Raw genomic sequence first — 27424 nt, forward strand, 5'->3', positions numbered from 1 at the left:
ATTTTTGGACCTTGTCATTTTATTTCGTTCCAATGACCGGTCAGAATGGGAAACTTTGAAAATTCATAATTCGAAAAGTTTTTGACCGATTTTGACAATTTAACCACCAAAATACTTCTATTGATGAGTTCTATTCAGAAAACAATATTTTGTAGCAATAGGGGCAACATGAAATTTTGATGGTTATCCTATTAAAGTGTATGTAGCAGGGAGGAAAAGTTGACGGTCAATTGAAAATTTTGACCTTTCATATTGAAGATATGGATTTTTTTCCCAAAAGACCTATTTTTTTTGGAAAAAAATCCATATCTTCAATACGAAAGGTCAAAATTTTCAATTGATCGTCGGCTTTTCATCCCACCTACATACACTTTAAGTATAAATCATCAGATTTATAAAGTTTACTTCGAGTACTGTTAAATATCAAAATACCAATTTTTAATGATTTGCCATAAAATGTGTATTACATTGCGAATTTCAAAAAATCAAAATTATTTGATATCAGAAGGACATTCTTCGTATTCAGAATGCGATTCGATATGTCTGATGTGCTCTAATGTCCCAAAATAAATACTGTCCAAACGTTCATACCCCAGCCCTTAACGTCCTAAATTTTAAGGTCAAATTTCTAAAATCAAAACAAAACATTGCGACGCAGATATTCCCCGACTTATGCAATTTCATCATCGTATCAGTGTCGTTATTATTTGTTTGAGCCCTTTTCCAAATGTTCGTGCTATTTATACATAAAACGGCCAATCTATCTTTACAAAATGCGTCATTTTAATGTAAACAAAAGGCTAAAGATAGCATTATGAGATTTATCTTTTATTATTACACTCTTCCGTTCATCTGCCTCAGTGGCAGAGCGGTAAAGACCGGGACTAGACTGATAATCAACGACGCGTGGAATCGTTGGTTCGAGTCCCCTCGAAGCCTGTGGGAACTTTTTATTTCTTCAAAATTCATGATCGCATTCTGAAATGAGTCACTTGTCGCTAAATCGTGTATCGTATCCTTAATCATACTGTTTTGTTGCTTCAACTTGCAGGATATTATATTAATGTATTTCATGCCCTCTGTTACATACTAGTTTTTGTGCCATTGTAAAAATTCATTGCATTCACGCTTTGTGCTGTTGTACAACACATTAATGTTGTTGCTTGAAATTGCTTGATAATAGAACTGATAATCAAGTTCAAGTCATCTGAAATGGTTTCATGATGCAGTCATGTCTACAGTAGAATTCATCTCGACCTTTGCAGGACTTAAACCCCATTTAAAGCTATTAAACCAAGATAACACTCATTGAAGCAGCTCAACTGATTAAATCAGATCTTCTCTGGTTGTGCACAAGTGTCTGTTTTACATGTGCGACATCGCAATAAAGCTGGTATTATAGCTTCAGTTGGGTAACCGATTATAAAGGAAACGAAAGGAAACAATGGTATGTGTACCTTTGTTCACGAAATGAGACAATGACCTGCTTTTTGTTAACCAGCATTCTTCAAAATGAGCAACATAATGATTGTTGACTTAACACGGTTTGGAAATAATTTCTTCATATTTTTGGTGTTATCTGTCGTTTACATAACCTTCCTAAAACACAAAAGTGCGACCCTCTCCAAACATCTAAATTAGCTAAAAATTTAGGACATGTTACAAAACTATATGTTCTAGAACCTATTTAGAATAGTTTAAATGTAGCTTGTACCGTTTTTTGTGGCATCCTTCAGAACGGAGCGGTCCGTTACCAATATAGCTCAATATTTTCGGTCAAATCTCCATTCAATTAACACGGGAGTTGGCTAGCTATGAGCTAGCTATGCTTTGCCCTCACTCATATTCTACGAAAGTGCGACCCTTCTGAACATCTAACCTAGCTGTAATTTTAGGTCATGTTAGAGAAATATATTTGCTAGAAGTTTGGAGAATAGTTAAAATATTGGCCGGTTATTTTTCACACAGTGATGTTAACTAGGCAATGCCCATGTACCTATAACATACACTGTTTGTAGAGGTCACGCGTCAATGGTGAGAGCACTGTGTATTGTGTATAGGAAAACGGACAGTAACTGCAGTATGTAAAGTATAGTCGTCTGTGATAGCATCTGAATATGGGTGATAGTGTCGGTGCAAATGAAAGTTTGGAACATAAATTTGTTAATTCAACAAGTTTTCACGGTATTGCTCAAATCGCAGACAGAAACAAATCAACATGGCTACGTACTGCTTGGATTCTTGCCTTTGCTACTTGCACCGGTGTATGCGGATGGCAAATATACCTAAGATTCGAGGCGTTACACGATATCAACACAATTGTGTCTCGTGTATACAAAAATGAACTCGACTTTCCGGCAGTTACTATATGTAATTTTAACAGGTAATCATATTTTATATACTATGACACAGATTTCCTTACATTGAACCAATAGACCAATGAGTAAATAGTCAAATATCGGTGTAACACTATAAAAGTCTCGTCAAGTTAATTAACTTCTTGAATTATTTTGAAAGAAAACTGCCTTTTACTTTGCGCATAATGTGAATGTGATGCCGACAAAAATTAACAAACATCGGACTGGTGACAATTCAGCAGTTGTCGTAAGCACTCCTAACAAAAGTTGTGCTTTTAAAAACACTTTTGTTTTTCATTTCACATTAGGCAGTAGCAGATACAAATATGACAGTGGTTGTTCTTCACCCGTTTTGGGGGTGTATTTTGAATACATCCCAGCATACAAAACGTGTTTAAAACATATATATTAAGCATGTTATACTTTGCTTTTTGGTTTTAGGGAAAACGTTTTAATAACATTTGTATGAAAATACGCTGCAACAACATTGTCAAAATTTTAATAATAATTTTGGCAAAAAATTTTTGTCAAATATTTTGTAAACACTTGAATAACACTATGTAAGAATATTTTGCAATAAGTTTTCGAAAAATGTTTTGAATGTTATGAAAACATTTTATACCCTTTATAAATACTCTTTTTATAACCCGCCATTTTTAGACAATGATTTCTAACCTGTAATATCGAAAACATTTTGTGTTTGCTGGGGATGCCTCTTCCAAACGTACCATTAATTAGATGATAAAATGTAAAGTATAACGTCTGGTCATTTCAATCCATTGAGACGTTTGCACTAGCTAGACTTTTCAAAAACAAAAAAAAAAAAAAAAACGGATTGGAAACAATCACTTTGATGCAGCTTGTGTATCCACTCTGCCAAACACATAAACCCTTTAATTATTAAAGGCATTGTCGGTGATCCCCGCTAAGGTGTAAACATATTTGAAATTTTGAAGGAACAACTTTTAAGTGGACAAAATGTGTAAAAATTCTTATTGATCATTTTTAATATGAAAAAGTGATGCGGAAGAAAACATCAGTGCTGAAAATGTTAAGTTCCGTTCAATTGCGTAGGGGCGTACATGTCTGATCAACAGACTCATCCAACATAACGTCACCCTCACTGAAAGCCAAACTGGAGTCTAGGTGACTCTAAAAGCAGAGTCCAGCCACTCTGCGACTCTATGTCTAAAATGACTCCATATTGGGAGTCATTTGATTCCCTTAATGAGTCATAAATTGCTTGACTCCGCTGAAGAGTCACTGTTGATGACTCTACACAGGAGTCATTTGACTCCCAATATAGAGTCATTTTAGACATAGAGTCACGTAGTGGCTGGACTCTGCTCCTAGAGTAACCCAGACTCCATTAATAGAGTTACCCTGACTCCATTACAGGGTCACTGCGACAGTCTTGAAAAAAAGACAAAATAATGATACACATAGATGTATTATCAAGATAAAAATTCAAAGTAAAGACCTACCGGAATAGGAGACTTTACTCTGAGTTTAACGCCATAGGCGATTGTCAGACGATACGATGGAGACAATTTAGCTTGACCACCCTCCTCTTGGAATGGGAGAATATACATTCCATGGTGTCAAGAACCAAGCAATTACAGAGTCTGACTCCCTTGAAGAGTCATAAATTTCTTGACTCCGTCGACGACTCTGAATGTAGAGTCAATTGACCCCACAGGTACAGTAAACTGACTCTCCTGTGATAATCAGGTGACTCCTTTGGAGAGTCAGTGCTAGTTTACTCCACTTAGAGTCACTTGACTCCATTCTGGCTATCAGTGCTCATAACAAAATTGCCTATTAGTCATTATTATATGTTTCAAATTTGCAATTTTAAGTTTCTGAGTAATAAACCCATAATTTCCAGCCGCATTCTTCATTAAAGTCATAATGTACGATCTTTTTTCAGAATTTACCTTTATTTTTTTCAAAACCGATTTTTTGGCATATTTGTAATACTTACACATGTTCTAACTTAAATCTATGAGCAAACTGTCAAATTCGTCCTATTTGTAGTAAAACGGGACGATTTTCTGTTGGTCCGACATAAAGTCATAATTTTTTAGATTATGACTTTATGTCGGCCACGATCGCAAACCGTAGTCTCCTACAAAACTAGTTGGTTACGCTCCCTCCACATGTGGAGGGAGCGTAACCAAACTGGCCGCGTAGGAGACTAACTCTGAGGCCGCACTCGCTGTCCTAATCCAAATAGTGCGAGATGTTTCGAGTCGGATAGAGGTGAAGTTTATGATGTTGTTTCTTTGCAAATTCCCAATGTTTTTCGCGTCCAAATGTATTGGGAACTTTTATAATGATTGCATATTATCATTTTAGAAGAAAAAAGAAAAATCTAAAAATTTAAAAAGATCGTACATTAAGGCTTTAACTTGAATACATCTCTTTTGATGTTATACTTCATTGTATTAAGAAACACATCCAAGGTTTTATTGGTTTATTACTCAATAGGGTCAAAATTGCAAACAAGTTACATGGAAAAATGACTTAGGCAGTTTTGTTATGAAGCTGACGATATCAAATTGTGCCCTTATTAGTGTGGGTGAGCCCGGGGGAGGTACCACTTTTGGGGCAAAGCTGCACTGCTGCCATATGTAGTTAACATCATTGGCTACAAAAAATGCGTCCTTGAATTCTTTTGAGGAGTGTATTATTAAATACTACCCGGAGCAAACGTTATTAATTGAAAATTCCATTATATTTTCCCCAGGTATCGAGCATCACAGGTAACAGAAGAAGATTTGCCATTTATTCGCTATGCTTTGTTTGCTGAAGAAGACTATTACGGCGACAGTTATGATGATCATAGTCAATTTGATATGTCTTCATTTGATTACTCGGAATTTATTCAGAACCGTACATTCAACTACACAGAGTTTACAAAACGCACTGGGTTTGTTTTGGATAACAATACGTTACTTGAGTGTAAATGGCGTGGTAGAGACTGTATTGCGGACGTAAGTAGCCTCATCCCTCAATTATCTTTAAAGGTATTATATAAGGGATATTAGAGTAGAACCACTCTTTTAAGGTATAATACAGGGTGGCCCATAATTAACTTTACCCAAATTCAAATGTTATTTTCTAAAAGTTGAAAAGTCTGTTTCAAATTGTTTTTCAATATTCTAAACACTCACCTTCTTAAGGGTATTTGAATGAAAAGCAATTTAAATTAAAAACGTAGCTCCATTTCAAAGTTATATGGCCAAGTTTGTCCACACGTAACCCTGTGGTGTGTGTTTATATAAATAATGCATTATTAGCTGCATTTTTTTTCTACATGTAGCTGTTTTAAAATTTATTTGCAGCACCTCTAAACATAAAATCTCCACGCATTTTACGTTCCGTTTCTGTATTTCATCCTGCGTACAATCACGTCCGAGGGACAAAAACACTCTATTCGTAAGTGATGTGACGCAGGAGCCAAAAGCCTTACTTGTGGACAAACGTGAGTTTGACCAATTCACTTAAAACTTGCGTCTCCGTTTTAATTTAAATGACTTTTCATTCACATTTTCATGAAATACTCTTAGCAAGTTGGTCTTTTAGAATATGCAACAAAAATTTAGTCTTTTAAACTTTCAGAAATTAACCTTTTGAAATTGGGTAAAGTTGTTTTTAGACCACCCTTAAAAAGAATCACTTCAAACGAATCCTATATTAGGAGGACGGGTTAGTGTTGTTGTTTTCCCACTCGGTTCTCACCACTGCGGCCCGAGTTCAATCCCGCGCGTTGCAACATATGAGTTTGGTTAATTATAATAATATAATAAAAGACATTTGAGCGCACTAATGAATGAAAGGGTGACCTCTAGGCGCTATAAACAACATAGGTTTTTAAAAGAACATCAAAATTCAAATTACAAATAAATTCTATAACAGTATAATACAAAAGTAATAAACTACAATAGATAAAATCATATATCAAAACATTGCTACAGTAATACCATAAAATCTCTACTAATAAAATAACGAGCTCTGTGTGTCTGTCTGTCCGGCAATGCGTTTCGCCGCGCTTCGACGCATCGATCCGATATTTCGGATATATATAGATATCGGGCATTCCACGTTTATGGGGTGGTTTGAAAGGTCATCGGAGGTCAAGGTCAAAGGTCAAAATTTCAAACTTTGTCCGATGGGGCCCAAGCTTGGTGTGTGGAATCCTTGATACAAGGCGAATATATGCCCGAAATAAAATCGAGGTCAACCGAGGTCAAAGGTCATTACGGAGGGGTCAAATTTCAAACGTTGTCCGATCGGGCTCAAACTTGGTAGGTTGAATCCTTCGTATGAGGGAGCATGAAAAACATTATATGGAGGTCATCCGAGGTCAAAGGTCAAAGGTCCTGGATTTCAAACTTTGTCCTATCGGGCTGAGCACTGTGTGTCTGTCTGTCCGGCCATGCGTTTCGCCGCGCTTCGACGCATCAATCCGATTGGGCTCAAATAATGTAAAAGTATCAGGAACGCAACATTTCTTAAACTACAATTGCTTTCAAAATCATAAATAGTAAAAAGCAAGCATATATAATATTGGTTGCCGATCCATGCTCGTCCTCGCAGGTTTTTCTCCTGGAGTGAGGGTGAGGGGGTGCTTTAATAATAATAATAATAATAATAATAATAATAATAATAATAATAATAATAGTAGTAATAATAATAATAATAATAATAATAATAATAATAATAATAGTACTACTACTACTACTACTACTACTACTACTACTACTACTACTACTACTACAATGGTCCTTAAATTTAAATTTGTGCTATTTTCTTTATTTATTAACCGATTTTAATCAAATAAAAAGGTAATTATACACAATAAACAATTGCCATTCTTATAAACACATTAAATTTGATCTTCGATAATCGTATAAACAAAATTTGTTATTTTTTATTAAGTATTGGCCATTAGTGGACACTGTTAGGGACCAAAAGTGATGGCCTGTTAATTGATCTTTATAGATGATGTTCAGGTAGTAAAAAAATAGTAAAAAGCAAGCATATATAATATTGGTTGCCGATCCATGCTCGTCCTCGCAGGTTTTTCTCCTGGAGTGAGGGTGAGGGGGTGCTTTTTCCTCATCGGACCTCTTCCCATGTCCCTGTCCCGTCATTCAGCTGACATCCCTTTAAGGGGGTACTACACCCCTGCCCAATTTTGTGCCTATTTTGCATTTTTCTCAAAAATTATAGCGCATTGGTGACAAGTAAGATATGTATATTATAGGGGCAAGGACTGCAACTACTGCACTGGAAATTTTATTTCAGCACAGACAACAGTTGTGGAGTTACAGTCAAAAATGAGGGAAAACAAATATTTGATCAATAAATCAATAACTACTTACCTTGCTGAATTTTTCGTCTTAATATCGGCAATAAGAGTGTGGCTTCGGCCGAATGTTTTAAATACATGTCCCTATTAATCATACCTTGAAAGAGCGGTTGTTACTGTCCTTTATAATTTCATACCTTGGTTTCCACTCTTTTAGGAGTAATTCTCACTCTTTTAGAGTGATTTTCACTCTTTTGGGGCGTAAATGTTTCACTAAGAGAGTATAATAAAAAAAATGTCCTGAAGAATTTGTTAATAAAGAAAATAGTGAAACTGTCTGTTTGGACCTTTTCTCAAAACCCCTATACAATCCCAGTTAAGGGCAGAGTAATGGGAGAGAACATGGACCTTTTCGAGCTTCATTATTTCTTAATTGTATGTCCAAAGTATATAAAACTATACATTTTTGGAAAGGAAATGAGTCAAGGAATCCCATGGTGACGTCAGATTTGTTCAAAAATCTCAAGTTTTTGAAAAAATCACCAAAATTCACTTTTTTACCCAACTTTTTTGTGACAACTTAGAAAAAAATCCGTTCGGAGTAAAAAAAAATCAGTTAGCTTTTCATGAAGAAGAGACATGAACTTAGGGAAGGTTTTTTTATTTTTTTGAAATTCGTCTCTTTTTTCGAAATATTGAAAAAAACATGTGAAAAAAGACATTTTGTCACTCTATTAAGCTAAAAATTGCACATAATTGTGTATATTTTTGTTTAAAACAAATATTTTGAAAAAATGAAAAAACCTTCCCTAGACTTTGATGTACTCTGAAGGATAGTGCAAAAAGTTTACCCTTTGCTTGCATATTTTTCGAGTTATCTTGTCACAAAAATCGCACAATATTGTCAAAAGTGAACTCTGAGAAATCGACGTTTTAGTAAAAAAAATGTCAAAATTATGCACAAAACGTCCTTAAATTTTAAAACGGTAAGACTTTCACACTTGTAAAAGCTGTATTTGGTGCATGGTCTAAATATGCATCTTTTTGCACCAATGAATCTATAATCTCTGCTTTCAGTGCGCCAAAATTCAAAATAATTAAAAAATCTAAGTGGCATGTTGACTTCAAATTTTTGTTTTGTTTACACCACATTTGCTGGCGTTAACAACATACCGAATGCGCCTTGACTGCGTTGGACATACGCGCAGAGTTGCGCCGCGTCACGCGACGCGAATCGCGCGCGTAATCACAATATTTCGCATTCGCGCATTTCTGACTCATTATTTCCCGCCAATTTACTAAGCTGTCTTGATCCATGTGACTTTTTAGAGTTGAAAAGAGTGAAATGAATCAAGCAAAAATACGAATAAATATTAGCAAGTTGTATTTTATCAGTTTCAAGTGAAAGAATACATCTTAGTGTTGATAAATATCAAAAAATCTCAAATTCGGTCGTGGACGAATGTGTCTTCCATTACTCTGGCCTTAAGTCTAATTTTTTATAAAGGATTATTATTATTATTCCAGTTGAAATCAATATGCATCGCGTATGAAAGACATTACCTTAATCAAATCAATTCAAATTGGGTTACCTGAATGGGTGACTCCGTTTGATGCCAGTAGTATATACGGCTCTAGGGACGTTTTCTTCCGGGTCACGAGGTCAAAGGTCAACCGGAAGTGATCAAAGGTCAACCGGAAGTGGCCAAAGGTCAACCGGAAATTTCGCCATTTTAAAAAGGTCAATCGGAAATACCGCCATTTTTTTACCAACGTTAATATTTAAGGACGTTGATATTTAGGGAAGTGCATAAAGGCGTATATACTACTACTGATTCCTGCACCCCCTGTGTGGAAGATTAAAGGATTTCAACTGGAATAGCCAGTTGCAATTGTGCCACTCTCGATGATTTATTATTTTTCTGGAATCGACTGTCAGTAATTACATGCCTTCCAACAAAGTATGATCACGAAAATAAAATGTGTCCTTAAAGCCTTAATGTGCGATCTTTTTTCAGGATATACCTATATTTTTTTTCAAAACTGATTTTTTGGCATATTTGTAATACTTACACGTATTCCAACTTAAATCTTTGAGCAACTGTCAAATTCGCCCTATTTGTAGTAAAACGGGATGATTTTCTGTTGGTCCGACATATTAACATAATTTTCAGATTATGATAATATGTCGGAAAGATCGCAAATCGTAGTCTCATACGAAGCCAGTTTAGTTACGCTCCCTCCACATGTGGAGGGAGCGTAACCAAACTGGCTGCGTAGAAGACTAACTCTGAGGCCGCACTCGCCGTCCAAATTCAAAAAGTGCGAGATATTTCGAGTGATAGAGGTGAAGTTTATGATGTTGTTTCTTTACAAATTCCCAATGTTTTCACGTCCAAATGTATTGGGAACTTTCATAATGATGGCATATTATCATTTTGGAAGAAAAACAGAAAAATCTAAAAATTTAAAAAGATCGTACATTAAGGCTTTAATTTCAGAGCTATTTTAGGCGGGAAAAGTCACTGCACGTTGGCAAGACAATGTTGTTATTTTTGTCGCAGTGGGCATCGGAGTAGGGGTAGTAGGAGTTTCTGAGATTTTTAAAAATCACGCGTTAAAATCACTCATTTTGATGACATATTTGTAACCTCACATAGACTTCTTTCAAACATAGGAGGTAAAGGTGTGATATGCACATTGTGCAACTAATTACCGACTTAAAGGAAGTGTCCGGCAATCACAACATTAGGTCTTATATGTTAGAAAAATAATTATCAAGCACGAATCACATGGTTTTATTTCAATCAAACTCATATTAACCATAAAAACGAATAAAAACAGCCGTCTCTCAACACGCGATATTCAAAATTCCCGCGCCGAAATGTTCTAGAGCAGTGATGTCATGGTTATTTGTGCTCATTTGTCGACAGGCTTCATTGAACTATTGGGACGTCACTGCTCTAGACAATTTCGGCGCGGGAATTTTGAATATTGCGTGTTGAGAGATGGCTGTTTTTATTCGTTTTTATGGTTAATATGAGTTTGTTTGAAGTAAAACCATGTGATTCGTGCTTGATAAATATTTTTCTAACATATAAGGCTTAATGTTGTGATTACCGGACACTTCCTTTAACCAAAAGAAGAAGAAGAAGAAGAAGAAAGGCGGACCAGCCAGGTGAAGGGGAGGCAAACCCGTCCTGCCATTTTGCTGCTAAATTGACTTTACTGGAACAAATGCGCGCATAGCTCGCAAAATTTTTCAATTTTAATGCTGAAATGGACCAAATGAGGACAATTATTACGGCGTAAAACTGGGCCAAAGGAAGATTCACTCATTACAGCTTTTGGTTAAATTTCACGGTCCTGGTATATGGAGTCTGGAGGTGTCTACTACAATCCATCAATACATGTGTAGTGGAGGCTCATACCAGATGCTTTTCCACTTGAAATCCATACACCCCATATGAAAGATGCCCTTAATCTTCCACATGTACAGGGAGTGTGAATTTCAAATCAGGTTATTTGAATGGGTGATTCCATTTGAAATCTGCACCCCCTGTGTGGGAGATTAAGGTCATGTCTTAATATATTAATTTTACAATTGGGTTTCCTTTAACCATCATGGTTTCAATCTCACTAATTTCCATCACATCACATATTGAAGCTGTCATCATACACCCCTATAGATATGTAGGGCTGTGTGGATTTCAACTGAAATAACCCAGTTGATGAGGATTGCGCTCTATATTGGTGACAGCTTTAATACGTGATGTGATGGAAATTAGTGAGATTGAAACCACGATGACTAAAGGAAACCCAATTGGGAAATTAATTGCCATTGTTAAGCCCTTTTCACATCAGTTGTCCATAATTAAAGTGAAAGTTTGCCATAAATGGGTATAAAAGAAGAGGTCCAAATCCACTGCACTGCATTGTTTGTCCATTTTCCCCGATATTGAGCCAGAGGGGCTACCCAGCAAACACAAAACGTTTTCGGCATTATTCGCAAAAGGTTATAAAAGGTTGTCAGAAAACGTTTAAATGTCGGGTTATATAAAGGGTATATTAAGAGTATAAAACGTTTTCGTAAACTTAAAAAACATTTTTTGATAATCTACTGCTCAGCAAACAAAAATGTTTTACAGAAAACGTTTAAATGTCGGATTATATAAAGGGTATAAAAACGTTTTAATAACATTCCAAAAACATTCTTGAAAACTTGATACAAAACATTCTAAACAGAATGTTATTTTGGGGTTGAAAAATATTTTGCAAAAATGTTTGCCCAAAATATTTGCAATAACGTTTTAAAACGTTTTCATGACCTTTATATAACCCGACATTTAAATGTTATTAAAAGGTTTAAAAAAACATTTTACGAACATTTCTGTGTTTGCTGGGTTCAAATATTTTAACATAATGTTATTTAAGTATTGACACAATATTTGGCAAAAATGTTTGCAAAAATAGTTTACAATAACATTTGTTGAAAACATTTAAAAATATTTTGTATAGTGTGTTTTCATACAAAACGTTTTAAAACGTTATCATGACCTTTATATAACCCGATATTTTAATGTTATTAAAACGTTTTTACCTAAACCTAAAGCCAAAATATAACTTATTTAAAACGTTTTTAAACGTTTTTTGTGTTTGCTGGGTATCAAGATGCCTTATTTATTATCAGGCCTACATGCCATATATGTTGCGCGCGTCCTTGCTTTTTTATTCTCATCCAGGGCATAGCCACCGAGCAAAGGGGAGCATTATTATTTCCAAATCGACTCATTGACCTGCTATATGTACTAAAAATGACTTAACCGAGACATTTTCGATTTTAACACTAAGTGATTCGTCAATTTGAAAATCCCGCTTCATTCTTACACGTATAAGATGCAACCTTACACGTGTAAGATGCAATCTTACGCCTATAACCTTACACGTTTGTCTTACACGTTTTTTGGACCACTTGGCCATTCATACGTTTTTTGGACCACTTGGCCATTCATAGAGAATAAACGCACAACGTGCGTGGGCATGCGACGCATAAGACAACAGGAAAATTGAAGACAGGTGCATGTATATACAGGTGCGAGTAAAAAGGCTGGTGATGAGGTTACTTCAGACGGACATCCCTCAGAGCAGTCTTGAAGCAGTTGAGGGATGTGTATGCAGTTGGGTCTACTGGTAAGCGGTTCCACTCCCGGATGGTGCGAGGGAAGAACGAGCTGGCATACGCTGAAGAGTGGGTACGTGGAAGGAAGAATCTGGAACTGTGGCCTCTGGTGGACGATGCAAGTTGAGACATGTAGTGGTTCCAGGGGATGTCGACTATTTTGTTACTGATTTTGTACATCATGTGCAGCCTACTCTGAAGGCGGCGTTCCTGGAGTGATGTCCAGCCAAGATGTTTAAGCATAGTAGAGACGCTGCTGTACTTGTTGTAATCCCCCATGACATACCGAGCTGAGCTGCGTTGGACTTGTTCCAGTTTACCTGTGTTTCTCTGTGTGTGGGAGTCCCATGATGTAGCAGCATATTCTACTGTTGGACGGATGAATGTGTTGTAGACAGCTTCCTTGACCTTGTGACTGCCATGGCTCAAGTTTCTAGAGAAGAAGGCTCTGGTACTGTTGGCTTTTTTCGTGATGGTGTCGACATGGGTGTTGAAGCTCAACCGAGAATCCAGGCTGACTCCAAGGTACTTGGCAGAGTTGACAACTTCAAGATTCTGGCCATTGATGGTGTAATTGGCTGGAATTGGTCTACGCTTGTTGGTAATCTGTAGTACCTGACACTTTGAAACTCATGAGCCATTTCCGCTCCCATTCCTGTAGGGCATCTAGGTCTTGTTGGAGGCTAGACTACCTCGTAGTCCACTTGCCCATTGTGCATACTCTGGATATTGTATTTAAGCTTAAAACTCTGATTTAATTAATGTGTGCACAATTGATAGATTTTCACATCTGATCTTTTCAGTCACCCTACTCCCTCTGTTTGTTAGCTTCCCAAGTGGACTACTGACTTTGGATTGCGGTTTACATGCTTAACACGGCTGTCTATGAGCTTCTATGGATGAGATTGTCGGAAATCTGGCCTACTAAAATTGGCCATGATGTAATGCATCTTTAATTGGATCTGGCTTGTGATTGGTCGACCAGATCTCGTTATGGTTTAAATCCTCCGGGTACCTGTCATTACCATTAATAACTACATGGTACACAAGTATGCGGCATTTGTGTTGTGTAATTGCATGAACGCGTCAGTAAGTGCGTCTTGTATTTGCTTGCGGTTAAATTTGATTGATAAACAAGTATGATTGACAGTGTGAGTGTTAGGGACTTTGCCCGTTCGAAATCACGTTTAAAATTGAAAGTCCATAGTCGATTTTTAACCTGGAATTTCGCGATTAATAAACGTGCAGATTCTAAAATCAGAATTGTTCAGTATTGAAGTGCCAATACATTTATGACATTATGATTATGTTGCATTCAATAAATATAAGCCTACGTACACTTTACTTTTACTGTCACTAATATAATTATATAAACTTTTTCATAACAATTTTATACTAGTATTTTGATGTAATAAATATCAGTATAATTTCGAGTTCAACTGAATGCTTTCATCATGATTAACATTAATAACATGCTTTTACTTATCAAAAATCGACTATGGCATAGTCTAGTTGGAGGCTAGCTGAGTCATCTGTAGTAGAGATGGAGCGATACAGAACACTGTCATCAGCAAAGAGTCTGGTGGTAGATGTGGAGACACAGTCAGGCAGATCATTGATGTAAGCTAAGAAGAGAAGGGGCCACAGAACGCTGCCCTGGGGCACACCTGAGGTGACAGTAGATTCAGTGCTTCTCTGACCATCGACGACAACAGACTGGGTGCGATTCTGAAGGAAGTTGGTGATCCATTTCAGGGTCTGGCCTCTAACACCACAATGGTGGATCTTCTTCAGGAGGTGGCGATGGGACACTTTGTCGAATGCCTTCTCAAAATCAGGCAGCACCAGATCGATTTGTGCCTTGTTGTCCAAGCCCTTGGCTAAGTCCTCTACAGTGACGATCAACTGGGTCTCGCATGATCTATGCTGGCTGAATCAGTGTAGAGCGTCAGATAAAACGTTGTTGGCAGAGAAGTGGCGGATTACGGCACAGTGAATTATGTGCTCACATAATTTACACAGCACAGATGTTAGAGAGATTGGACGATAGTTTTCAGCCTCAGAACGACTTCCCTTTTTGAAAAGGGGGACGATATGTGCCTTCTTCCAACTGGATGGTACGGTGCCTTGGTTAATTGATGTCTGAAATAACAACTTAACTGCTGGTGCAATCTCTTCGGCTGTTTCCTTCAGCAGCATGGTAGGAATCCCATCAGGACCGGGTGCAGAGAATGGCTTCAGATTTTTAAGAAGCTTGATGACGCCATTAAGGCTAACGTGAATGTCATCCATGGAGGGATACTGGCTGTCTCCCAGGTCAGGGATTGGTGCACCACTGTCTCTGGAGAACACAGATGTGAATTGCCTATTGAGGATGTTCGCCTTGGTCTTTGGGCCGGTGTGTAAGTAAACGCCATCCTTCAGAGGTGCAATACCAGAGCTGTCAAATCTCTTGGACTTAACTAAAGCACCTAGCTTCTTACTCCTGTTGCCTGGTTCACTGCTGATGATGTCGTGAACATAACATAATATAAGATATTAAAGGCCCATTCAGTAATCCCAGCGCAAGTTAAAAAAAATATTTATAAATAATTGCTTAAAAATGAAGGATATGTCATTCAAATTGTCACTTGATGTTTTTGAAATGAAGAATTTGGCAAAAACGAAGAAAACAGCAGTAAGTTGAAGCCCTATTCAAATACATGTAGCTAATTTATATACTGTCAGTATAAATTACAGATTCATGTAAATGCCTAATTCTGACTTAAATACACGGCTTTCGGCTGAACCACTAGTAGGCTATGTTAGCACATCTATGACAAGGACAAAAGTACCAACATCTGAATTTTGATGATTTTTACGACCGTCCGAATGAGCAAACCACTGAATGGGCCTTTAAGATTGAATAGTAGCTGTAATATATGACATACATAAATACAAGAAGGTGATTTGGATTTTGGTGAGTTAGTTTGAAATTCAAAATCAGTAGCATAATAATGACAATATTGATAGTGAAACATTCACATCCATGAGCAGTAGGGATCTTTTTGGAAAGCAATCAGAATAAATTATAACTAATTAATCTTAGCCGGTTTTATAGCCGGGCTTTTTTTAATAGTAAATGAGGATCATTTTGCTAAACAAGAGAGCTAAACCAAAACTTGCATGGTATTATAAACGCGCTAGAACAATTTGAGTATAGTTTATAATGTAAATAGCTACAAATCAATTAATTGCACTTGTCTCTTCGCTGAACTTTTGAACAGGTTGAAACAAGTAATGTGCATTATTTTGTAATATAAGATCATAGTTCCCAGTGCACTTTGTTGCTGTTTCTACAGAGGTGAGCTCTCTCAGACAGTCTGTTGATAGTTGTTAATATTGATGATATAAACAGAGGAGGCATTATAGCCAGAAAACCATTTTCCTTGATATTCAGATTCTATGCCTTGACAGACACTAAAACAGAGTTTGTTTATGTGGGATAGTAACACCTGTAATCCAATAAATTGCCGTAACAATCGTGCAATTCACGGTTGTTTGACGTATATAGAATTGGCTTCATTATTAAGTAAATGCAAACTATAGGTGGCGCTATTTATCATAAATCATATTTATTAATTTGCCAGGGTTAGGTAATCAATACTGCCATTTACACAGGTGAAATAAGCAAGAAAGAAATTTTATAAACATATCATATCAAAAAATAAATGGAATTATTTGTATTAAAGGCCTAAAAGAGTAATTTCCAGTATCTAAATAGCGCCACCAATCTTGTCATAAATAGATACATTTTATATCAGAAAAAGCTTGAAAAATGCTGTGAAAGTGACTAATGTTGTTAATAAGGGGAAATTAAAGTTGAAAACGACTCAAAAGCATCTGTAAACATTAGTAGGATACCGCATTAAGCTGTTTAAGCCTAAAATTGGGTTGTACATGATGTTTTGTTTGAAAAACTAATAAATGATTGCTCCGACTTGGTTAAAAAAACACAGGCAATGAGTTTCTCTAGTCATAAGGATTCAGAAAAAGTATAGTTGGACCTATCTACGATGTATGGTGTATTGTTGATGAGCAACATGCGCGTATTTGGGGGGAGGGCTTTGGGGGCGCCAGCCCCCCGGGGTAAAAGCAGGGGCGGCAAAAACGAAGGGGCGGCGGAAGAAGAAGGGGCGGCAAACGAAGGGGCGGCAAAAAGAATTAGTAAAGAAAAAAGGGCGGAAATTTTGGGAAAAATTGTACTATACATGAAAAATGTTGGGTCAACCTTTTCGGGCTGTAGAGGAAGGGGCGGCAAAATTGAATTTTCTTCAGCCCCCCCGGGGTAGGGGCGGCCACGGTACGCCACTGAGCAAAAAGGTAACATTGTGACGTAATAAGTCTCCGATTTTGTTGAATATGGTCTCATATTGTAGGTCTTTCTATGATAAATCAGCAAAATAATAGTTTGTGTTATAGGATGTTTCGTTACCTCAGTAACACATTAAATTCGACAATACCTACTGAGTTCTATTGAATCATGACCTTGCCAAATAATTATTGTTGTATTACCTGAATAAGAAAGCACCCAAGATAGTTAAAACTGTTCTTTTCTGATTTCTTGCAACCAGAAAAACAATTTGAGACCAGTTTCATCAAAATCAGAGCTAATTTCATTTTAGTCCCCAGCGGGGGCAAAATTTGACATATGACGTCACAATTTTGCCCATAACTCCATAACCGTAAATCATACGTAGGTCATCAAAGTATACTTTTTTCTGAATCCTTATTACCAGAGGATCACAATGGTGTGAGTTTTGAACAGGTCACGTCTGAGTAATTTTGAACTCGACCCTTTGTGCAAAGTTCAATGACCTTTTTCTACTAGAATGAGGGTACTGTTAAAATGCCTCTATAGCCTAGATTAATTAGCACTATGGGGTAAGATGGGGTAGGTGGGACAATGGGGTAAGTGGCACACTTACTATACTAGATCTTCATTGCAGCACTAAATCCACCAATACGATACCGAATGGGGACTTACCCACATTGCAAATATGTTTGTTATAATCTCACTGCTCAATATTGGACTTTATTTGGTATTTGAGCTGTGGGAGATGCTTGAGACCAACACCACCTTGATGTGGCGGCCAACTTTGAGGAATTATACTTATTTATTACCAAATATTTAAAAGTCTTTGCTGAGAATTAGGAGACATTGAGAGATAATATAATTATTTCATTTACCATAAAAAAGAACGCTTTTTACAAGCCTGATAGCAGAAAATCATGATAAAATCATGCAATTTAGCCAATTAGCGCCTATTTAGTATGGTGTCCCACTTACCCCATCCACTTGGGGTAGGTGGGACAGTGGTTCTTGAAATTAATTTTTGATACAAAAAAATAACAAAATTTAATTGTATAAATAAATAATGTATAATATAATGCCGCCAACAAGCTCAAAAATTAAATTAATACTGAAAACGCCTATTGAATGATTTGATTATTGATTTTGTGGCTGAAATCCGCAAATCGTGGTTTTTTTTTTGATTTTGTCACCAAAAACCAAGAAAAAAGTCTGCCTCATGTATAATGTATTAAGATGAAATTAATAAACATAATGATAGTATAGTATTACTATGTTTTTGGTATAATTATGTTATTTTTATAATAATGCCCAAATGCTCCAATATAAATATACATTGCTGTAAAACAATGTTCTTTTAATGTAATAATATCATAAATATATGTGTCAAATTTACCCCTACCCCTTATGTGTCCCACTTACCCCAAAGTGTTGGGGGTAAGTGGGACAGTTGAGTCATTACATAATTGGCCCCGCCATTCTGTACTGAATTGGAGTATCGCCCCAAAACTAACACCAGACATTGTCCTAGGATTATACTTGAATTATAAAAACATAAGTCCAATCTTTATTCACTTACATGAGTTTTATATCCAATAATATCCTTAAGTGTCCCACTTACCCCCATCTTACCCTAAGCGTATCCTTTAGGGGTTTAGTGGTTGGGGTGTATATAGTACATGGTGTTACGTAGAATTATCATAAGTCAGTGCAAAATTTGCTACACTAGTGGAATCTAGGTTATTTTGCTTCCTTATACCCCAGGTAACAAAACCTGAGTTGGTTCCATTTTTTTCGAGTGTGTCTTCGGCGGCCATTTTGAAATTCAAAATGGCCACTATATTTAGCCTTTTTAAAGCCGTATTTGTCCATAAAACGCACAAAGTCATATTTTTCTTAATGATTATTTATACTTTTGATTGTCAAAATCCACTAAGAACACAATTAGGATCATTGTCTAGAATCCAAGATGGCTGCCAAATCCAAAATGGCCGCCAATTTGTCTAAAATGGTCTGCGAGCTATAAGGACATTGATTTCTTTCCTTTTTCCTGATTATTTTCACTGCTTATGTTTCTGTAAATCCACTGAGAACTAAAAACTTAATTTGGTCCATTTTCTCCAATTCAAGATGGCCTCTAAATCCAAAATGGCCGCCTTTTATGGCATACCGCTTTGAACAATTACTGTCATTGAGAGTAAAATCTTATTTCTGTCAGATATGGATAAGAAAATGATTCTAAACATCTGTAGTGCAACAAAATTGTTTAAGGAGATTATAGGTGCATTTAACCTTTCAAAATGGCCGCCAAAGTGTCTTGAAATTGGCTAAGATTAATTTTTCAGCATTTATGCAATGAAATGCAGAAAATCATGTTTTTAAAAGTTGAAATTTCAATATTGTAATTCAACTTCAAACATTTATGATAGAGCTGACCTTGAGGCATTCAAATGCCTAGTTGTCATCATAGGTTCCTCAGTTGGTGCACAGCTGCAGCTGCAGGCCTATCATATTGGTACACTTTTCATTTGCTCTACAATCACATTCTTCTGTACAAGTCAGATTATGTCGTCTGCAGGAACATCTTCTGGAGCATTTGCTTATTCCACATCCGCACCTAACAAGCTCGACAACAGACTCGGGAGCTATTGCAATGTCTGACACGATAGGTACTGGAATGTTATCTGCATCACTCGACCATCCTAGCTTGATCGGGTCTGTAATATTTGGATTTACCACAAGGTCTTGACTCCAAACATATGCTTGCATATGCGCCCGCATAATGTGTTGATGCCACGCACAGAAGTTGGAGGGATGCTTCTTCTTGTGTACTAACACCTGTCGATGGCTGCAAAACTTTGTTTGCCAGGTAGATTGTGAGGGAGTCCTTAGTTTCATTGTTAGCCAAAAATAGTTTTGAGTCATGGATGGGGGTTGTGTCAGCAACAATGTAGGCTCTCGCTGATGATTGGACTCCTAACTTGCGACGTCTGATTATATCTTTGATTGAGGTTTCTCTTCCATAATTATCAAATATGACACGGCAACCTTCATAGTCACTGTAACACGTCTGCATGTGAAAAGCAACATGAATGATGTTCCGCCATCGACAGGAATGTGTTGATGCCACGCATCAGAAGTTGGAGGGATTTTATCAATCCCCTGGTTGGCTCTTGAAGCGTTTCCAACTCAGTTTTTCAGCTGTGTTGGCATGTAGGTCATATTTTTGCCCATGAGTCTGCACAAAAACCTATCACAACCTGAAACAACACTTTGAGAAGGCATTTCTGCATCACCAAGTTGACTCAGTGCTGTGAGTTCTTCAGGTGTTGATTCAGTAAAGACCTTGAAGGCGGTCTTCTTGCCTATACCTCTGATATGTCCACATGTGTCGCATCCTGTTAAACAATGAAATCCCGGAAGCGCTGCTGCTTTTGATGTCCCAAGACATTTCAGCAAGATTTTCCTTTTGTTGTCACCTGTTCCCATAAGCGTGGTTGTCTGAAGACCAAGAACCGTGAGTCTTCGAATAGCAAGGACCATAACATCTGTATCTTGGGTTATGATATTGACATTCTTTCCAGCTTGAGAGATCTCTGCTAGCTGCATATCAATATAGCATGATTAGAGTGTACTAACACCTGTCGATGGCTGAACATAATTCATGTTGCTTTTCACATGCAGACGTGTTACAGTGACTATGAAGGTTGCCGTGTCATGTCATATTGAATAATTATGGAAGAGAAAACTCATTCAAAGATAATCAGACGAACATCATTCAGACAACTATGCTATGGGAACAGGTGACAACAGAAGGAAACTCTTGCTGAAACCAATACATATCCGTCTTGGGACATCAAAAGCAGCAGCGCTTTCGGTATTTCATTGTTTAACACGATGCGACACATATGGACATATCAGAGGTATAGGCAAAAAGACTGCTTTCATGGCCTTCACTGAAGCAACACCTGAAGATCTCACAGCACTGAGTCAACTTGGTGATGCAGAAATGCCTTCTCAAAGTGTTGTTTCAGGCTGTGAGAGGTTTTTGTGCAGACTCATGGGCACAAAAAATGACCTACAGGCCAACACAGCTGAAACACTGAGATGGAAACGCTACAAGAGCCAACCAGGGGGATTGATAAAATCCCTCCAACTTCTGGTGCGTGGCATCAACACATTCCTGTCGATGGCGGAACATCATTCATGTTGCTTTTCACATGCAGACGTGTTACAGTGACTATGAAGGTTGCCGTGTCATATTTGATAATTATGGAAGAGAAACCTCAATCAAAGATATAATCAGACGTCGCAAATTATGAGTCCAATCATCAGCGAGAGCCTACATTGTTGCTAACACAACCCCCATCCATGACTCAAAGCTATTTTTGGCTATAACAATAAAACTAAGGACTCCCTCACAAGCTACCTGGCAAACAAAGTTTTGCAGCCATCGACAGGTGTTAGTACACAAGAGGAAGCAGACACTCTAATCATGCTACATGCAGCAGAGATATCTGAACCTGGAAAGAATGTCCGCATATCATGACCCAAGATACAGATGTTATGGTTCTTGCTCTTCGAAGACTCGCGGTTCTTGGTCTTCAGACAACCATGCTATATGGGAACAGGTGACAACAGAAGGACAATCTTGCTGAAACCAATACATATCCGTCTTGGTACAACAAAAGCAGCAGCGCTTCCGGGATTTCATTGTTTAACAGGATGCGACACATGTGGACATCAGAGGTATAGGCAAGAAGACTGCTTTTAAGGCCTTCACCGAAGCAACACCTGAAGAACTCACAGCACTGAGTCAACTTGCTGATGCAGAAATGCCTTCTCAAAGTGTTGTTTCAGGCTGTGAGAGGTTTTTGTGCAGGCTCATGGGCACAAAAATGACCTACAGGCCTGAGACGGAAACGCTTCAAGAGCCAACCAGGGGATTGATAAAATCCCTCCAACTTCTGTGCATGGCATCAACACATTCTGCGGGCGCATATGCAGAAGGTTTGGAGTCAAGACCTTGTTGTACATCCAAATATTCTAGACCCATTCAAGCCAGGATGGTCGAGTGATGCAGATAACATTCCAGTACCTATCCTGTCAGACATTGCAATAGCTCCCGAGTCTGTTGTCGAGCTTGTTAGGTGCGGATGTGGAATAAGCAAATGCTCCAGAAGATGTTCCTGCAGACGACACAATCTGACTTGTACAGAAGCATGTGATTGTAGAGCAGATGAAGAGTGTACCAATACAGCTCTGGGCACCAAACTGAGGAACTTAAAAATATTGATAACATAGATGATGAGTATTGATGACAACTTGGCATTTAGATGCCTCAAGGTCAGCTCTATCATAAATGTCTAAAGTTGAATTACAATATATTTCAACTTTTAAAAACATTATTTTCTGCATTTCATTGCATAAATGCCGAAAATTAATCAAAGCCAATTTCAAACACTTTGGCGGCCATTTTGAAAGGTGAAATGCACCTATATTCTCCTTAAACAGTGTTCTTGCACTACTTTAAGATGTTTAGAATCATTTTAATATCCATATCTGTCAGAAATGAGATACATATATTTTATTCTCGATGATAGTAATTGCCAAAAGCGGTATGCCATATTTTAATAAAAGGCGGCCATTTTGGATTTAGAGGCCATCTTGGATTGGAGAAAATGGACCAAATTAAGTTTTTAGTTCTTAGTGGATTCTCAGAAACATAAGTAGCAAAATAATCAGGAAAAAGGAAAGAAATCAATGTCCTTATAGCTGGCAGACCATTTTAGACAAATTGGCGGCCATTTTGAATTTGGCGGCCATCTTGGATTTTAGAAAATGATCCTAATTATGTTCTTAGTAGATTTTGACAATCAAAAGTATAAATAATCATTAAGAAAAATATGACTTTGTGCGCTTTCGGGACAAATACGGCTTAAAAAAAGCTAAAAATAGTGGCCATTTTGAATTTCAAAATGGCCGCCGAAGACACATTCGAAAAAAATGGAACCAACTCAGGTTTGATTCGTAGGGATATTCAGAAGCTAAAAAGCATTGGTTCCACTAGTGTAGCAAATTTTGCACTGGGTTACGTAACACCATGTACTAATACGTTTCGTGATTTATTTGCGATCTGAGTTCAGGGTTTCTTCAATGCTGTGCTTGTTATAAACGATACCTCTTTGGAACTTACCACCTAAAATTAAACGGACAAGCCCCAAAGTCATAATACAAGATGGAGCACATTAAAGACCAATACATATATTACCACTGAAAATTCAAAGCATCATATTGATCATTATTTATATTAAAAGCATAATGTCCAAGAAGTGTTATGAATAAGATATCCATTTCATCTCAGAACAAATATTGTATTCTTTTAGCTCTCTAACCATGTATCAGGGATATTAATCATATCCTGCGTGTATTACCTATGGCATCCTTGATCGTATGGAGAGTTGTATGTAAAGGCCACATAGAAAATGTTAAGCAGCTTAAAACCTCTCGTGGCGAATTGTTTTCAATAGTCATTACCAAAGTCATTGTGGACCCTATTATTGTTTTCTAAAATGTAATATTTTGTATTAATGTGTTGGACACTATACAGCAACCTTTAATATGAGTAGTTTTATGTGTATGCCAATTTGAAAGCTGATATACAGGGCGTATCAAAATAAAGTAAACAGTTTGAAAGATGCCACTAGAAAACAGAATTAACATCTTGTCCATTCACATGTCGCTATGTCAGGCTTGTTTTTCTTCCTTTTTCACAAAAGTTTTATTTTTTTTTTGAATGGTATATAAAGTAACATATCTGTGGTAGATGTTGGTATTCCCAAGTGTGATTTTGACGATGCATGTGCGTGTCGGAGATTTTGTGTGATTTTGCAACCTCAGCGTGACATTTACTACCATTGCGTGACATTTTACTACCTTGGCTTGAGAAAGTGCCCGAATGCGTGACTTTGACAGCCCTGTAAATTATATTGACATATTTCCCAACTATAATTGATAATTCAAATGTTTATGTTGCCAATTCTTACATTAAGGGAACGGATAGTAACGTTTGTACAGTACTTTTGTGGAACATGAGAGCACATCAGACATATCGAATTGCATTCTGAATACGAGGAATGTCCTTCTGATATCAAATAATTTATGGCAAATTATTAAAAATTGATTTTTTTTTTTGTTGTTGAAAATTTTATGATTTTTTGGAAAAAAATGTATAACTGCAATACGAAAGGTTAGAATTGTCAATTGATGGTCGGCTTTTCCTCCCAGCTACATACACATACCATTAGATTTATAAAGTTTACTTCGAGGACTGTCAAAATTTAAAAAATATATACATTTTAATAATTTGCCATAAAATTTGTATTATATCGCAAATTAAAAAAATATCGGATGCAATTTGATATGTCTGATGTGTGCTCTCCATCTCTCATATCCCACAAAAAATACCGTGCAAACGTTGCTACCCGTTACTTTAAAGGTCATATATATTGCTCGGACAACATCATATCATTGGCAAGCTAATATTATGAAGACAATGAAAATGACACCTTTTTTGAGAAAATAAGATGTTTAAAATTGATATTCCGCAAAAACCAACTTAAGCGGTGAGTTTCTTCGAACGAGACAGATTTGACCTAGAAAAAAGTTGACGTCATGAAATGAGATGTGCCTGCTTTCAGAGAAGGGAATGTAAACGCTCTCAATGCGCAGAACGATACTGTTGTTGTCCTCAAGTCTAATCAAGTGTTACAAATTTAACGGTTTTTAAACATATGTATAAAATCAGCCGCTTCTTTTTTATATATTAGGAAATATTTGGACTAAACAATAAAAAATATTTTAGACCAATTTTACCGTGCAATTTTAGAATTTGAGCGTGATGTATACCCATATTGTATTTATTATGCAAATAAACAATTTGAATGGCCTTTTGTTCCAACATTCCCGATTTATCGTGGAACAAGGTCGCATATTATATACATGACTGAATGTCAAAAGAGCTCATATCCAGAGGTCATGTGTATGTAACATGACTCTTCATTTACTGTGACGTCACCAGTCTCCTGCCATGGAAATCAATTTGCTTCGAACAGGGGGAAGGACCGTAAATTGGTGTACGAGGCAGAATTTACAAACACAATTTCTCTTTTTTCAGGAGAAATACGAATAAAAAAATTGCAACGAGTGTCAACTTATAATGTAATAATTATTATCTTCGAATGGAGTTAAACTTGTTTTTGCAATAGATCTGCCCTTTAAAGTAAATAAATAGGCCCAAGTGTCGCACAAAATAATAGAGACCCAGGTACACAGTCAGAGTTGAAATGTGTATAAAGTATAACAAAAACAAATAACTACAAACATAACATGTCTTTTAAATATATATGTAGATTGCTTGCTGGAATTATAATAATAGAAACAAAAATGATAATAATAATAATAATAATAATAATAATAATAATAATAATAATAATAATAATAATAATAATAATAATAATAATAACAATAATACCATAATAATAATAATAATAATAATAACAACAACAACAACAACAACAACAACAACAACAACAACAACAATAATAATAAACAACAACAATAATAAACAACAACAACAAAATCTATTAAAAAACACGTCATTCAAGATTCCCAATTCATCGTGTTCATTGGCTCAGGTTTTTTGTGGGAATTGCTCAAAATAATTTTCAGTATTTAGCTTCCGATACCATTGTGTACTGTGTAATATGTATTCCTGTTCCAAAGTTGTAACTGAATAAATTGACAAATGCTATTAAAGAAAACATACATCAATTATTTCAACATCACTTTCAAAAAGCAAGTTGATTTCAAGAGATGCCCCATAATTTCCCTCATCCTTCAGACCCAAACTTCCGACATTAACTTAATCGAATAATATTCATAGGAATGGTCACCTAATAATAGAGTTTATTGTTTATAACATTCTAAGAGACTATTTTTCTCTTTATGGCAGAACTTCACTCATGTTTTTACGTCTTATGGGAACTGTTGGACGTTCAATAGTGGGAAGGACAACCGTGGTAATGATTTACCCATCTTAACAGAAGACCAACCTGGCTCTGAAAATGGTTTGAAATTGATCATAAATATCCAACAGGTAGGAAAAGTTAATATTAACAATATCTACTGATACAATAAACATTTGTAAAGAAAAGATTTGTCTTTTGTAAAGATGATCTTATTGTGAAGCATTATCTTCTTTGAAATAAGCGTTTTCTGTTAACGGTACGGGCAATTTAAAATCGAGTTGCGAAAAGTTTTTTGATACGTTCATTGATTTCTCAAAAAGTAAAAATCGCAGTTTAACAAATAACGGTTCAAATGAAAGCCAATATTGGGGGCTAATTATTGTATCACTATGAAAGGCCTGACACCAATATAAACATTTGTTTCGGTGACCCAAGTTCATGGTCATTTCCGCCCACGCACTTTTTTACAGATGGCCTGGAATTTCATATTTCGGTTTCAGCGATTGCCCGAAAAAAGGTGGTATGTTTTTGAAAAGCGTTTCCGCTTGGAATGTAGATAGTTATTGTTACTATTACTCTTCGCGATTTTAATTTATGCACTCTTTAGCCGGCAATTTTCAATGCATTTTACATATTAGAAATGTCGCTTGCATAAATACCGATGTTTTTAACAGTATCGTTTTACCTCATCAATTATGCAAATTAGGGCATGTGTACAATTGTACACATTGTGACTTAGTGACGACGTTTACAATGATTTTTTGGATTTTATTTGCATTATGACTAAGTAATGGCAGTAAAACTTGGTAACATGTGTGAAGCAACAAACTAACTTCAACCCTTTGTTTCTTTTTTCTGTTGTCTTCATACGTCCGTATCTGTAGGCTCTTAACTGTCACTAATTTGGTATAAAATGCTAATAAACAGTTCTTGTCTTTGGAGAGACCGAGAAAGACATCACCCTTAATAAACTTGATTTCTGAGACTAATTTTGTTACTCCACCCTACACGATCCATTTTCGGGCACATCACCGACCAGTTACCTCTGTAATAATAGGCCTACAGAGTGGTTTTGCCAAAAAATGTATCCAGAGCAAATTATAAATTGAATGGAAGCATTAACAAAAGAGTTATAACTACTTATAATGATGTACAAAGTATACTAAATAACTCCTATATATTGATAAGATT

General features: G+C 36.5%; 1 protein-coding gene across 1 annotated transcript in view; it reads left to right on the plus strand.

Moving 5' to 3' along the window:
- The first annotated feature begins 1751 nt into the window (after positions 1–1751).
- Positions 1752–27424, plus strand: part of LOC140160375 (acid-sensing ion channel 1C-like) — a 31543-nt gene continuing 5870 nt past the window's right edge. Inside the window, exons 1-3 of the mRNA XM_072183618.1 lie at positions 1752–2383; positions 5107–5353; positions 26218–26361. Of these exons, the coding sequence (XP_072039719.1) occupies positions 2118–2383; positions 5107–5353; positions 26218–26361 (657 nt within the window). The 5' untranslated portion in view covers positions 1752–2117. The remainder of the gene's footprint in view (positions 2384–5106; positions 5354–26217; positions 26362–27424) is intronic.

This window comes from Amphiura filiformis, chromosome 9, assembly GCF_039555335.1.
Source record: "Amphiura filiformis chromosome 9, Afil_fr2py, whole genome shotgun sequence".
Lineage (NCBI taxonomy): Eukaryota > Metazoa > Echinodermata > Ophiuroidea > Amphilepidida > Amphiuridae > Amphiura > Amphiura filiformis.